The sequence below is a fragment of the Dasypus novemcinctus genome, chromosome 19 (assembly GCF_030445035.2).
Source record: "Dasypus novemcinctus isolate mDasNov1 chromosome 19, mDasNov1.1.hap2, whole genome shotgun sequence".
Lineage (NCBI taxonomy): Eukaryota > Metazoa > Chordata > Mammalia > Cingulata > Dasypodidae > Dasypus > Dasypus novemcinctus.
The window spans coordinates 84,761,193-84,774,789 of record NC_080691.1 but is presented as its reverse complement, the minus strand read 5'-3'; the positions used below and the strand labels follow the sequence as shown (position 1 = coordinate 84,774,789).

Here is a 13,597-nt window from a genome sequence, read left to right as displayed (position 1 = left end):
TGCAGTAACAAACAGTCCCCACAACCCCAACGGCTAACAAAGGCTTCTCTCTCGCTCTCCCAATTGGCCTGATGCTGGGCAGTGACTCAGTTCCCTGACACTCTTGTACTGGTGTGTCTGCTTGATTCGCGAAAGGAGGAGAAGGTGGATGCTCGGAGCCACGTGGCTGGATGCTCGGAGCCACATGGCTGGATGAAATCCTCAATTCTGATGAAATTGAGGATGGGGAGAGCCCCGCGCCCTCCAGAGAGCAGGACACAGATCCTGCAGCCGGTGCTGCTTTCTCCACTTGCTTTATTACACACGTGACGAAGATCAGAACTGGCAAACCCCTGCCCAAATCTTACACGTCCACGCACAAAAATTCCCTCCCCACCGACCAACCCCTCCACCATCACCGCCCCCCCCTCTGTCGATGGAACACACATAACCCCATCGTGGCTGCGGTACAGGTAAGGACGGGGTGAGGCCCCTCAGTACGTGATCTGGTACACTGAGGCACTGTCCACGGACCCCGTGACCAGCAGGCGGTTGTTGGAAGCCACGTCGCAGCAGATGACAGAGGAGGTCTCGGGAACCTGGGACGGGGAGGGGAGTGAACAGAGCGGGACTCGGACACCAACCCCAGGGTGCAGCACTCCCCATCAGCTCAAGAACGGTCATCGCGGTGGACCCCCTGGGCTCGGAGCCTCACGTGCCCAGAAGAGCTGCCCACCCCCTGCCCTCCCACCTGCATCCCCATGGTACCTGGAACACCTGTTTTCCCGTCGGCATGCTATAGATGCCCACTAAGTCGTCCAACCCCACGCTCACCCACCACTGGCCTGCAAGGGGGAAACGGGAGGGATGCCCGGTCATTGTGGGGGTGAGAGAAGCTGGACATGGAAGGCCAGGGCCCGGAGAAGCAGGACCCGGGGGACTGCAAACCCAGGTCTGCCTCGACGTCGAAAGAGGGGCTCCAGCCTCCCCCGCCCGCCTGCAGGGAGCCGGGCACTTCCGCTAGTGAAGGGCAAGGGGGAAAGCCGGGGCGGGGCGAGGCTGGGGGCACCCCCCACCGTCCCGGCCCCTCACCGTAAGGGGAGAACTTCAGGCCGAGGATGCCGCCGCGGCCGGGCCCCACCGCTTGCCGCCGGCCCTCGCCGGGGTGCTGCAGCCACTGCTGGCCATTGGCCAGGCCCCAGCAGCACCCAGTCCTCCCGGGGGCTGGGCGCCAGGCTCATTATCTGCGGGGGGGGGGGGGGGCGATGGGAGGCAGGTGAGAGCCGGCTTCTCCGTGCCTCGGTTTCCCTGGCGCTAAGACGGGCAGAGTCTGCTCTACCCCCTCCCCGGGAGGCTGGTGGCGCCCGACGGAGCGTGACCCTCAGGCCTCGCCCACCGCAGGGGGCAACGACCCGTCCTCCCCGCGAGCCCTCGTGGGCCCCCCCCACCCCGCACCTGCGACTCGAACTGGACCTCCTGAGGCTCCCCCGCCGCCCTCAGGTCCCAGCGGCGCAGGCGGGCGTCCCGGCCCCCCGTCCAGACGGCGTGGCCTCTCACCGCGACGCCCGTCGTCCCGCTGCGGGGGCCCGGGAGCTCCCTGGGCGGGAGACACGGCGGGGAGGGCGCTGAGACGCGGGGTGTGCCTTCTTCACCCCCAGCCCCGCTCGGCTCCGTTTTAGGGCCCAGGATGCGAGCCTTCCGCCCTCGGGCTATCCCTGCTTTGGGGGTGAAGCTATAGGAATCGCTTGCGAGCAGGGTAAAAGGCTAACGCGATGGGCGCGTGGGTGGGTGGGTGGGTGGTTCGTTGGGTGGGTGAATGGGTTGATGGCTGGGTGAGTGGATGGGTGGATAGACGGGTGGACAGGTGGGTGGATGGATGGGTGCAAGCGTGGGTGGACGGACGCGTGGTTTGGAGGGTGGGTGAATGGGTGGATGGATGGTTTGTTGGGTGGATGGGTGGGTAGGTGAGTGGATGGGTGGATAGACAGGTGGACAGGTGGGTGGGTGGATAGACAGGTGGACGGGTGGGTGGGTGGAGGTGGATATCATAATTATTGTAATTTATCTTTCCCGTGGCCCTCTTAATATTTTATATGTGGCATTTGACATTCTTTAAAACGAGTTAGCCCTTTGAAGGATCCATTGAGTTTGGGTCTATCGCATTCAGTTGACAGATGGGGAAACTGAGGCACAGAGTCCAACAGCTCGGCTCAAAGGATCTTGAACGCTGGGCACCCCGGCCTCGAGAGCCCTGCGTTGCGGCTCAGGGTCCTGGGTTCGAGAGGAGGCGTTCACAAGCAGCACCTCGGAGCCGGACAGGGGGCCTGATGCGGGGGGGAGCGGGGACCCCGCCCGCGCCCAGGACCCACCTGACCACGCTCTCGTCGCGCAGGTCCCACATTCTCACCGTGCCGTCGGCGAAGGCGGCCAAGGCCGAGTGGCGGTCGGGGCCGGCGGCCAGGGCCTGGCAGGCGAGCCCCCCGCAGGGCAGCTGGGCCTTCACGCGCAGCCACGGGGCCGCCAGGTCCCACACGCACACGCCCGCCAGGGGGCCGCCCCCGGTGAGCAGCGCGGCACCGTCGGGGCACAGCAGGCAGGTCCGCAGGTAGGCGCCGGGGGTCTGGGGGGGGGGGCAGGGCGGATGACGCTCCGGCCCCGCCCCAGCCGCCCGCCGAGGCCCCGCCCCCGCCCTCACCTGGATGGGCAGGTGAGTCTCCGGGAACCTGTCCTTGGCCACCTGGCCCGTGAGGTTCCACACCTTGACGCCGGCCCGGCCGCAGGTGAACACGTGCGGCGTGCGGCTGCTGACGGCCGCGGCCAGCACCGGCTCCCCGTGCTTGAGCGCCCGTACCTTCTCCAGTCCGTAGGGGACCCCCAGCTTCCTGGACTGCCAGGGAAAGGACCCCGGCCTCTTCCAAGCATCCTCAAAGTCCTCGGGGTCCCAGCATCTGGGGAGGGGAGGCCTCGGAGTTACTGGCCTGCCGGCTAGCCCAGCGGGGGACAGGAGGCCTCACTCACGGCAACCGGAGCTCAAAGGGGCTTCGTGCTTTGTCAAATGTTGTTTCTCTCCTACACGACACTGTCCTCGAGGTCTCACCTCCATCCCCCGCAGTCGTCTCCCTCTGTGATAGCCACCGGCCTCGGCCTCCTGCCTGGTATGCTTTGCCCTCCCCAGCAAACTCCTACTCATCTATCAAAGTCCTAACCATTATGCCCATCCCTCCAGGAAGACTCCTCTCCCAGCCTCAGATCACAAGTTTGGGGCTAGCTGGATTCAGCTCCAATGCCGAGTCCACCCCCGGCACGGAACTCCTTCCCCAAATTCCTCCAATCTGAGGCTAGTTATACGCGGAAAGGGCAGGGTGTTGATGTAAATGTAAGGTCCACTTCCGGCTGGGTTCCCCAGCTCGGGGTGGAGGGGACGGCATGGCCGTGAGGGGGAAGAGGGAGACAGACCCTGCTCCTTGGCTCCTCTCTAGGGGCCGGGTGGAGAGACAGGTGGGCAAATGGGCAGAGGAGGGGAAGCACAGGCACTTACATCGGCTTCAAAAACGGACAGGCCGCTCCAGCGGGCTCCTGCGGGGGACAGAGGTCCCAGCTCGGCCCAGAGAAGCTGGCTCAACCCGTGCCCCCGCCACACACCCACGTCCTCCCCGTCCACTCCCTCGGTCCCCTGCCAGCCGCTGCCCCGAGGCAGGAGGGCCGTCTTGATGGGAAGGTATCCCAGGGACAGGAGTGCAGGGGCTAAGGTGAGGGGGCCAGGAGGACAGGAAGGTGCCCCTGGGCCGGGGGCTCGCCTGGGCCATGGGGGAGGGCAGGGCTGCTGCCGTGTCCAGACTTGTTTTCCCTTTTCCAGAACCCTCCGAGGAGCTGGAGGAGGAGGCGGCGGGCAGGCTGGGGCCTGGACGGACAAGAGTAGACAGAAGCACTAAGAGGCCGCGGAGGGCGGGCTCCCCCCAGGCAGGCCCTGCCCCCGCCATTACCCAAGGCATCTCCGGCACACGCTTCTGCTGCCACGGTGTCCTGGGAGGCCAGGATCTCCCAGGTTCCCTGTTCACAAGCAACCGAAGATTCTGGTTGGACCAGCTGACCTGAGCAGGGTCAGTCTTAGAAAAAAATTTTGTTTAAAGATTTTTCTCCCCACCCCCCTTGTTTCCCCCTGCTGTGTCTGTTCGTCTTCCTTGTTTCTTTAGGAGGCACTGGGATCCGAACCCGGGACCTTTGATGTGGGAGGGAGGTGCCTAATCGCTCGAGGCACCTCCGCTCCCTGCTTTGTGGTGTCTCTCATTATGTTTCTCCTCCTCACTGCCTCCACTTCCTGCCTTGTTAGGTCTCTAATTGTGTTCCTTCTTTGTGTCTCCTCGTTGCGTCAGCTCACTGTCTTCTTTTCAGGAGGCACTGGAAACCTCTGCTTCCTGCTCTGTTGTGTCTTTCATTATGGTTTTTTCTTCTTGGGTCAGCTTACCACACCTGCCTGTCTTCTTTAGGAGGCACCGGGATCTGAGTCAGCAACCTCCCATGTGGTAGGCGGGAGCCCAGCTGCCTGAGCCACATCCGCTTCCCAGTCTTGGAAACTTAAAGCTTTAGTTATACGCCAGGACTCCCTGAGTGCCAGAAATCCCTTCTTTTCATCCAGGCAGAAAGAGTGCTAGGACACGTCCAGGCAGCCCTGGTAGTCCCAGGTTGATCTAATGCTCACCTTGTTTGAAGACTCAGAAGGACCCCTGAAGTAGAGGGAGGGACAAGCATCGAGGAAAGGTGGAAGGGCAGGGACGAGGCAGCTGGCCAAATTAGACTAGAACCAGGTTCAGACAAGGCACCTTTACTTACCAAGCCTGGAGCCCGTTCTGCTGCTGTGACCCTGGGAGGGGAGGAGAGTGCTGGAGAGAAAGAAAAACAGCAGGGCTTACCCTGGGCCGCCCGTGGACGCGATCCGGGGTCCCCTGTCCCCACGCCCTAAGGGAGAGTCACCTCTGTGTCTCGGCTGCCCCTTCGTGGCCTCGTGGTGGGTACCAGAAAAAATCTGCCACAGGCGTCTTGTTAGAAGATCCTGCCAAAGCTGGGGCTGCTGGGAATTCCAGAATGGCCAGGTGTGGGGCTGGGGGGCCGGGACGGCGTCCTCCTGGGAAAGCTGCCGGGACCAGGGAGACGACCTGGTGTCCTCCCTGTCCTGGAAGGCTGGCCGCTGGGGGCTGGAGGGCTGCGGACGTGGGACCTTGGGCTGCTGGGGAGGCGCGGGGATGGACTCCCGGCTGGCTCCGTGGCCAGGTGAGACTCGGCTCACCTGGAGCTGTAAACACAGGTGAGGACACACGAGGCCATGCCCGCCTCCCCAAGCCTGCTGCTCTCGCCCCCAAGGACCCAGAAACCTACCTCGGAAGCCCGGGAGTCCAGGCGCTGGCTCCAGGTCTCCAGCAGCTGTAAGAAGTCTTTGCCCTGCGGGGGAAAGCAGCTTAATGGCTAAGCGTCATCAGAGTGAAGGCTTTGCAGGCCGACAGTCTTCCAGATCCCAAGGAGAGGCACGTCAGAACTAAAACCTGGGGAAGAGGATGTGGCTCAAGCGATTGGGCTCCCGTCTACCATACGGGAGGTCCAGGGTTCGATGCCCAGGGCCTCCTGGTGAGGGCGAGCTGGCCCGAGTGGAGAGCTGGCATAGCGAGATGATGTAACAAAAAGAGATACAGGGGAGAGACAGTAAGAGGCACAGCAGACCAGGGAGCTGAGGTGGTGTAAGCTATTGATCGCCTCTCCCCCACTGCAGAAGGTCCCAGGATCAGTTCCCAGTGCCACCTAATGAGAAGACAAATGGACACAGAAGAACGCATGACGAATGGGCACAGAGAACAGACAACAGGGGTGGGGAGATAAATAAATATATATATTTTTAAATTATCCATAAAAAAAACCTAAAACCTGAATGCTACCCCTTGCTTAAAATAACTTTGAGAGGGAGGCGGCTGTGGCTCACTCAGTTGAGCTCCCGTCTACCATATGGGAGGGCCTGGGTTTGCATCCCGGAGCCTCCTTGGAAAGGCAGGCTCTAAGGGAGACAAGTAAAAACACAAAAGAATGTGCAGCGGACACAGAGAGCAGACAACAAGCAAGCCGCAAGGGGGAGGATAAAAAATACATATTAGCAAACTGAACCCAAAAGTATGTTTTAAAAAAAAAAAGTGACTTTGAGGAGTAGAGCTGTGCAGGTGTATGCCCCTCTGTACAAAAACGTGGGAGAAACATATGAAATTGCTTAAACAAACTCTGGAAGCTACTAAGAAGCCAGTGGTTACCTGCTGGGGAGAAAAGATGGCAGAAGGACAGACAGGGGACCCAGCGGGGATGACTGCTTTACGGTGTTTTTATCTTTAAAACCAAGATGTGTGAGGACGACCAATTCAAAGTTTAAGTCAAAAATTGTTTCCCACCAAACCTGGAAGAAAATCTAGATCAGCACGGTCCAACAGAAGTACAACGGGAGCCACGTGTGTAATTAAACATCCAGCAGCCACGTTAAAATGAAATCAGTGCCGTTGGTTTTGACTATATTTTACTTAACGCAATATGGCCAAAATAACATTTCAACGTGCAACCCCTGTAAAAAGACTGAGCCATTTCCCACTCTTTTGGGGCCACTACGTTTTCAAAAGCCGGTGTGCAATTTACAACACTGCATGTCTCAATTTGGATGAACCCCCTTCCAAGGGTTTGATACCCCATGTTACCAGTGAGCACAAGAGACTGAGAGATGAAATCTCTAAATTTCCTTCTGTTAAAGGCCACACGGACTGGTGGGTGGGATCTGCTTCTTCCGACCACAGGACCTTTGTACATGCCATTCCTTCTGCCTGCGATAGCCTCCCCCTGCTCCCCTCCCCCTCCACACCAGTCCTTCTGTTTACGTTAACTCCTCACAGCCTTTAGAGCTTGCCCCCAAAATCACCTCCCGGACCATCTTTCATTTGGGTACCTGGCTCATACAGCAACCGTTAGTCCTGGTCTGACATTTGTTCATGCAATTGACTCATCCCACATTTTATGAAACATGAAACCTTTGTGTACCCTTTGTCTCTCTCTCTCTCTCTCTCTCAAATATTCTCCCCCATCCACCTGGCTCTTTCCTTCACTGTTTTGAGGACTTTACTCAAACATCACCTTCTCAGCAAAGCCTTTCCCCACTCTTTTAAGTTTCTAGCACTCTCGCGCTTTTTCTCCCTCGCACTTAGCTGACACTTACACTTCAGTAATTTTTAACCTCTCCTTCCACCAGACTGCCCAGTGTGGGAGCCACAGGCGGCTATTTAAAGCTAAACAAAATAATAGATTAGAAATTCAGTTCTTCCGTTGCATCGGCCCCGTTTCAAGCGATCCGTGGCCACACAGATAGAGCAGGAAGACGTGTCTGCCAAAGAAAGGGCCACTGGTCAACACCTCGCTAGCCCGAAGCCCCAGGAAGGCTGGGATTTATTTACCTGCTCTATTCAAGCCGGGACCGGGACCTGCCGCGACAGGCGGGGAAATTCCTCGGGTGACCTACGGGCTTTTCAACACTTGAGCAGACAGTAACTCTGGGCAAAAGAATTCTCTCGAGTCCGAGCCACAGCTCCATCTCGTGGGGCCGTCTCGGAGACTTAAGCTTTTAGGACGCTCCAGCCACCGAGAGCTGTGGTTTCCAGAACAGGCTGTGTGCTGACGACACAGCGACACAAACCAAGGAAGCCCTCCAAGACGCGGCCGTCACGGGCTGCGGGCAGATTCCCCGCCTTGGCCCGAAACGGTCCGATGTGGGCATGTGGGTCGCTGGGTTTAGTTCAACGAGGAACTAAATAGAGGGAGGGTGGAATGTTCCAGACCCGTGCTGTCCAGTATGGCCCCCGCTAGCTTCACGTGGCCACTGGAGCCCTGGAAACGTGGCTGGTGCCACTGAGGAACATAGTTTTATGTTTTATTTCCTGTCAACTTAAAGAGCCACGAGTGCCCGGGGGGTGTCACGTGGGGTAGAATGGTTGAGTCTTCGGAGGCAGGGCCAGCCTTCCACGGTAGACGCCAACAAGACTCCCCGGAACTGCCCAGCCCAGAACCTTGGAGAAGGTTCTTACGCACCACGGAAAACAACTGCAAAAGGCAGGCAGCAGCCCCCAGCCGCCCTGACCTGGCCGCCCCCAGCTGCTGTCCCCTCCGTGCCACGGGTGCTCCTGAGATGCCCGTTTCATAGATAAGAAAAACTGAGGCCCAGAGAAACGGCCACTCTCCCCAAGGCAGGGGGAAATGGAGCCCAGCCCGGGAGGGGCTACCTGCCGGGACTCCCGGCCCCGTGGACCCCCCCAGCGCGTCAGGGTGCAGGGGGCAGTGGAGGGGGGGCTGGCGGGACGCACCCCTCCTTCCACCTGCGCCCCCCGGGCTGCAGGCAGCGAGCCTCCCGGGGCGCCCGGCGATGGATTCCCCAGCGAGCCCCCCTCGCCGCAGGAGGCCCTGGGGAGCCCTCTCCAATCCACCCCGGCTCGTTAACGTGCAATTTACCGGCACTTGAGCGCCCAGCGGAGAGCCAGGCTTCCTCCTGCCAGCCAGCGCCGTCCCCGGGGAGTGGGGCGCTGCAAGAGGGGGGCTGCTGCGGCGGCTGGGGGCCTTAAAAGGCACAGCGAGGGGGCTGGGAGGCGGGGGGGGGGGGGCCGGGGGGGAGACGGGGGGAGACGGGGGCAGGGAGGACGTGGGGGGACGTGGGGGGGATGTGGGGGGGGACGTGGGGGGGGGACGTGGGGAGCAGACGCCAGGCCCAGCTGCTGCAGGCTGGGGGGCCTCCCACGGGGGGGGGGGGGGCCGAGCCACCGTGCCTTCCAGGGCCGCCGGCCCAGGGGGCCCCTGTTCCTGCACCTCATCGCTCAGCCACCGCATCTTTCTCCCAAACCTGCCCGGGTGCCATCCCTGCCAGCACCCAGCACCCCTCACCCCATCCCCACAGAGCCGCGCCCAGGCTCCTCGCCTCCCCACAGCAGCTGGGGGCGCCTGCGAGCACCGAGCCAGGGCCCGTCCCTCCTCTGCCTATAGCCCTCGACGGCTCCCACCTCCCTCAGGGGAAGAGCTCAAGTCCTCCCCGCAGGCCACAGGCCCCGCCCATCCCCTCCCCTTCGCTCACTCTGTTCCAGCCCCGGGGCCTCCTGCCAGTTCTCCAGCACTCCAGGCTGGGGTCTGCCCCAGGGCCTTTGCACAGGCCATGTCTTCTGCTAGAACAACCCTCATCTCCCCCCCCCCCAACAATGGGGACCTCCTTCAAACGTGGGCTCAAGGGTCACCTTCTCAGCAAGCCTTCCCGGCTACCCGAAACTGCCACCCACTCCCGCTTTGGTTCCGCCACCCCCTGGGGCGTTTCTACCCCCCCCCATCTAATGCGCTAAGCTCTGCCTGGCTCCTTACCCCAAGGCAGGGATCTGGCCCCCCCCCCCCTCTGCGCTTTCCCAGTGCCTACGGCAGAGCTTGGCACGCGCTGGATAAATAGCTTTTGAATGAATAACTGGCCCTGGCGCTTCCCGGCCCCCCTCACCTTGGCGCTGGCTCCCCTCCGCTCCCCGCTGCCCGCCCTGGGCACTGCTGAGCTGCAGACACGGCCCTGGCCGCCCGCCAGGCACATCTGGCATGAGCAGGGAGTCTCGCCAGCCCCCTGCTGAGAGGGGCCAGGTGGCAGGGGGACAGGCAGGGGCGGGCGGCTCGGGCCGGCAGGCAGGGACTGGGACGCGGGCTCTCGAGAGCGCCTGGACGTACACGGAGGACCGCGGCTCGATGTCAGGGCCCCGGTGCCCGGCGGCAGTGGCTGACCTGTGCTCAGGCCCCCCGGGCTCGTCCAAGTGCCTGGAAACCCGTGGGAAGTAGGCCGGGCCAGCTGTCTCCTGGCGGAGGCTCGGAGGCAAGGACAGTCAAGGTGCGGGAAAGCTGCCGACAGCTGGGGGGCGAGGGCACCCCAAGGCAGGGCCCTCCCTCTGCCCATAGCCCTCCATGGCTCCCACCTGCCTGGGGGGAAGGACCTCCCTGCAGCCTGCCCCCCCACACACACACCGCTCCAGCCCCGTGGGGCCTCCTAAGCTCTTTCTCCAACTGGCCAGGCCGGGGCCTGCCTCAGGGCCTTTGCACAGCCTGCAGCTTCCGGACACGCCCATTCACTAGACTTTCTTTCCTGCAGCTCTGCTTAAACGCTCTTTTCTTCCCGAGAATCCAGCCACTCAGCCTCTCCCCCTGCCTCCACCTGGCCCCCCCATCACGGCCCCCTGGTTCCCCCTCCGCCCCACCGCCCCTCCCCCCTCCCCCCAGCCTGCGCTCCCAGCTGCAGCAAGAGGGCGCCAGGCGTGGCTCCCACCTCCCTTCCCACCGCCCTCCAGGCCCTGCCCGGCCCGCCCCCTCCCTGCCCTCCCCTCCTCCCGCTCTCCTTATTTCAAGGAAGGGCAGCCAGAACCCAGGGCTCCCAGGCACCCGACTTACTTGCTTATTATGTTCCCGGAGTTCCTCCTGGACCTTTTGGAGCTGAAAAGGAAAATGGATCAGATGGGGAGGAGGGCGTCGATGGAAGTGGGTAAGAGTCCTGAGTTTCACCCCTGCCTGTGCTTCTCCCCAGCTGTGTGACCCTGGACAAATCACTCTGCCTCTCTGGTCCCTGCTCTCACCTGCCACAATGTGAGAGTGGGAGCCCATCGGGGAGCTCTTTGGATTTAGTTCTCGATGGGAACTGAAGGTCAAGGTGCACCCTTCAGCTCTGTCCCCTCCCTGCCCTCCTTTTTCCACCCTCCCTCCCTCTGCTCCAGCCCAACAGGCCAGGCCAGGTCCTGCCTCAGGGCCTTTGCATTGGCTATTCCCCTCTGCCACACACACCCTTCCCTGTTCTCTCTAGGGGTGGCAGATTCTTTTTTCTTGTACTTTCGTGGGGTGGTGGATTCCTATCTTCCGTATCTCACCCTGATCAGTACTTCCTCCACAAACCCTTCCTGCCACCTTCGCTCAAGAAATTCCTTCCGTCCCCACCGCCTGGTATTTTCTCTCCAGTCCTGACATTCGTGAAACCCGTCTCTGTTCACGTGTCCCTCTGCCAGCCCTAAAGCCGGGCCGGCGGAGGCCGCCACCGACGGGAGCGGCTATTTGAACGACATCCAGTTAGAAAGTCAGGTTCTTGGTTACGACAGTTGCAATCGGTACTGAGTGTTCCCACCGTGGCGGAAAGTTCTAGAAGACACCCCTGCATTGGATCAGGGATCCCTGAGGGGGAACGGCTCCCAACAACGCCCCATCCCCGAACAACGAGCCTGGGCACCTGCTTTCAGCATGGAATTCCCAGTGCTCACCGCTCGTTAGGAATAATCACGAATAACTCACACACTCATGGGTTGACCCGCTTGCCCAGAGTTAGCCAAGAAATACATGGAGGAGGGGGCGTCCCTGTCCAGGCACCCCCCAGGATATTCAGGTCCCTGCACCCCCCCCTGCCCTGGGGGGGTGACCAGGTGTGGCTCACCAAGTGGCAAATGTTCTCCATCTGTGCCATCAGTTTGGGGGGAAACCTGGGGGGAAAAGATGGGCTGGCTAGAAGGAGGGGCGCAGGACTCCTTTCCCAGGGAGCCCCCCCCCCAACTCCAGGGCAGAGCCCGGATGACGGTGAGGCCGGCAAGACCCTCACACCCCAGGAGCCAAGTTTAAGGTGGCGCCAGAAGCCCGGTCACAAGGAAAATAAGATTTTAATGCAGCATTGAAAAAAAAAATTCAGGGAGCCGATGTGGCTCAGAGGTTGAGCGCCGGCCTCCCGCACTCGAGGTCCCGGGTTCAATTCCCGGCAACTCCAATAAATAAATAAAATTTAAGGCTAACCACCTCAATATTTACAATTTTCCTAAGAGCCAGAAGCCATATCGCCGTGTTTTCCTTTCCCCTCAAGTTCCATTCTGGCTCCCCAGAGCCCCCCACTACTGACCCAGAGGCTTCTGAGGAGCCGGGAGGGGGGTGCTTCCCCTTCCGTGGCCCCCTCAAATCGCCCTCACCCCGACAAATGCATCTTGAGGTCCTCCAGAGTGTACAGGGGGGCCGGCTCCTGACTGTCATTCGAGTTGGACGACGGAGCTTTAGCCTGGAAAAGTTGCAGGGAGGTGACCTTCTGCTGGCAAGGTCAGCGGCTTCTCCACGACGCCGGGTCCCCTCCCCGGGCCATGCAAGCCTGCAGGGGCTAAGCAGCCCTGGAGGGCTCCGTGAGGGGGGACCCCCTGGCACCTGGAGGCGCTTTGCTTCCTCTCTCATATATTTAAGTACTGGCAGATGATCCTCAGTTTTGCCTCTTTGCCCGCAGAGTGGAAAATACTAAAACATCAACGCTTGGCCTTTGACAAAAGTTTGCTCCCTCCTGCCCTCCACGGTGAGAACTGGTGGCCTCCAGGAAGGGGATAAAGAGATGATGCCCGAGGGTTTTATCACCCAGAGCTTAATTAGTAGATTTAACTTAAAAACAACGGGCCTGCCGGCCAGCTGCGAGCCCATTTCACAGGTGGAGTCACAGGAGACCAAGAGGGGGCTGGGGAACCGAGGGGCACCCCACGCCCCTAGCTCCCCCACCTCCCGGACCCCCGCTAGTCCAAGGATGCCAAGCTCTGTCCTCACCGAGGTTTCGGGGGGCTTGGCGTTTGGAACCGGGTGAGAGGGCCCCGGGGAGCTGGGCGGGCTCCGGGAGGTCATCTTCAAACTCTGAAAGCAAAGAGGAGATGGCAGGTCCAGGGGCCTCTCGTTCCGGGACCCGGTCCTGTACCCCTACTCCTTTCCCTGGCCTCCACTGCGTCCCTAAATCCTATATCCATTCATCAGGGCTGGAGAAGCCAAAGCTCCACCTCGGTTTTGAGACAATTTTTGAAAGCAGGGAGAAGATCATTGGAAGTGGGTTTTGAAGGATGAGTAGGAGTTGGCCGGTTGACTTAAAAGGAACTTGGCAGACGAGAGGCAAGAGACCTTTCTCCACTCTAAGGCCTCATGTGCCCCCTCAAGCCCCTTCCTTATTTCATTCTGCCCTTCAAGACCCTTCCAGCTACCTGCCCAGCCAGGAAAACAGGCCACCAACTCACCTGCTGGTGGGGACGCAGAGCAGGAGATGCAGGGAGGGCACCGCAGGGGCCGGCCAAGTTCAGGCCGAGGGAAGCATCTTCTCGCCCCCCCCCCCCCCGGGGGGCTATTTGAGCGGCCCCGGCCCCGCCCACGCCCCGCCCACGCCCGGCCCCGGCCCCGCCCCCACACCTGGCCGGCGCAGCCCGGCGGTGAATGAGCAGCAGCTGCACGTGGGCCCGGGCTCCGCGGGCGGCCGCCGGAGGCGCTGGCCAATCGCGAGGCCGCTCGCCCACGTGGGTCCTGGCCGCCGTCGCCGATTGGTCGGTTTGCCCCGGCCGCCCGCCGGGCTGTCACTCATCGCTCCGGGAGCCGCCGCTTAACCCTTGCGGCCCCGCTGCGGGGGAGAGCGGCTTGCGGAGCCCGCCGGCGCTCTGGGGTCCTCCAGGCCAGGGGGTGGGTTTTCCGGAGGGCTGAGGCTTCGGGGTCGGAGCGTGGGACTCGGGGAGGGGCCGGGTGGCGATCCTCGCCGACCAGGCCACGGGAGAGCTGATGGGGGAGTTGATCTTTT

The 13,597-nt window shown here is 61.4% G+C and overlaps 1 protein-coding gene across 1 annotated transcript; it reads right to left on the bottom strand.

Moving 5' to 3' along the window:
* Positions 1-277: 277 nt before the first annotated feature.
* On the bottom strand, positions 278-13,135 carry TLE6 (TLE family member 6, subcortical maternal complex member). The gene is given in 18 exon segments (XM_058282262.2): positions 278-578; positions 748-824; positions 1,072-1,177; positions 1,179-1,223; positions 1,435-1,576; positions 2,349-2,599; positions 2,675-2,927; positions 3,518-3,555; positions 3,777-3,880; positions 3,963-4,029; positions 4,810-4,859; positions 4,951-5,269; positions 5,353-5,415; positions 10,441-10,482; positions 11,465-11,510; positions 11,985-12,070; positions 12,595-12,678; positions 13,050-13,135. Coding segments are annotated over 17 exon segments (1,869 nt in total). The 5' UTR covers positions 12,670-12,678; positions 13,050-13,135; the 3' UTR covers positions 278-473.
* Positions 13,136-13,597: the final 462 nt, after the last annotated feature.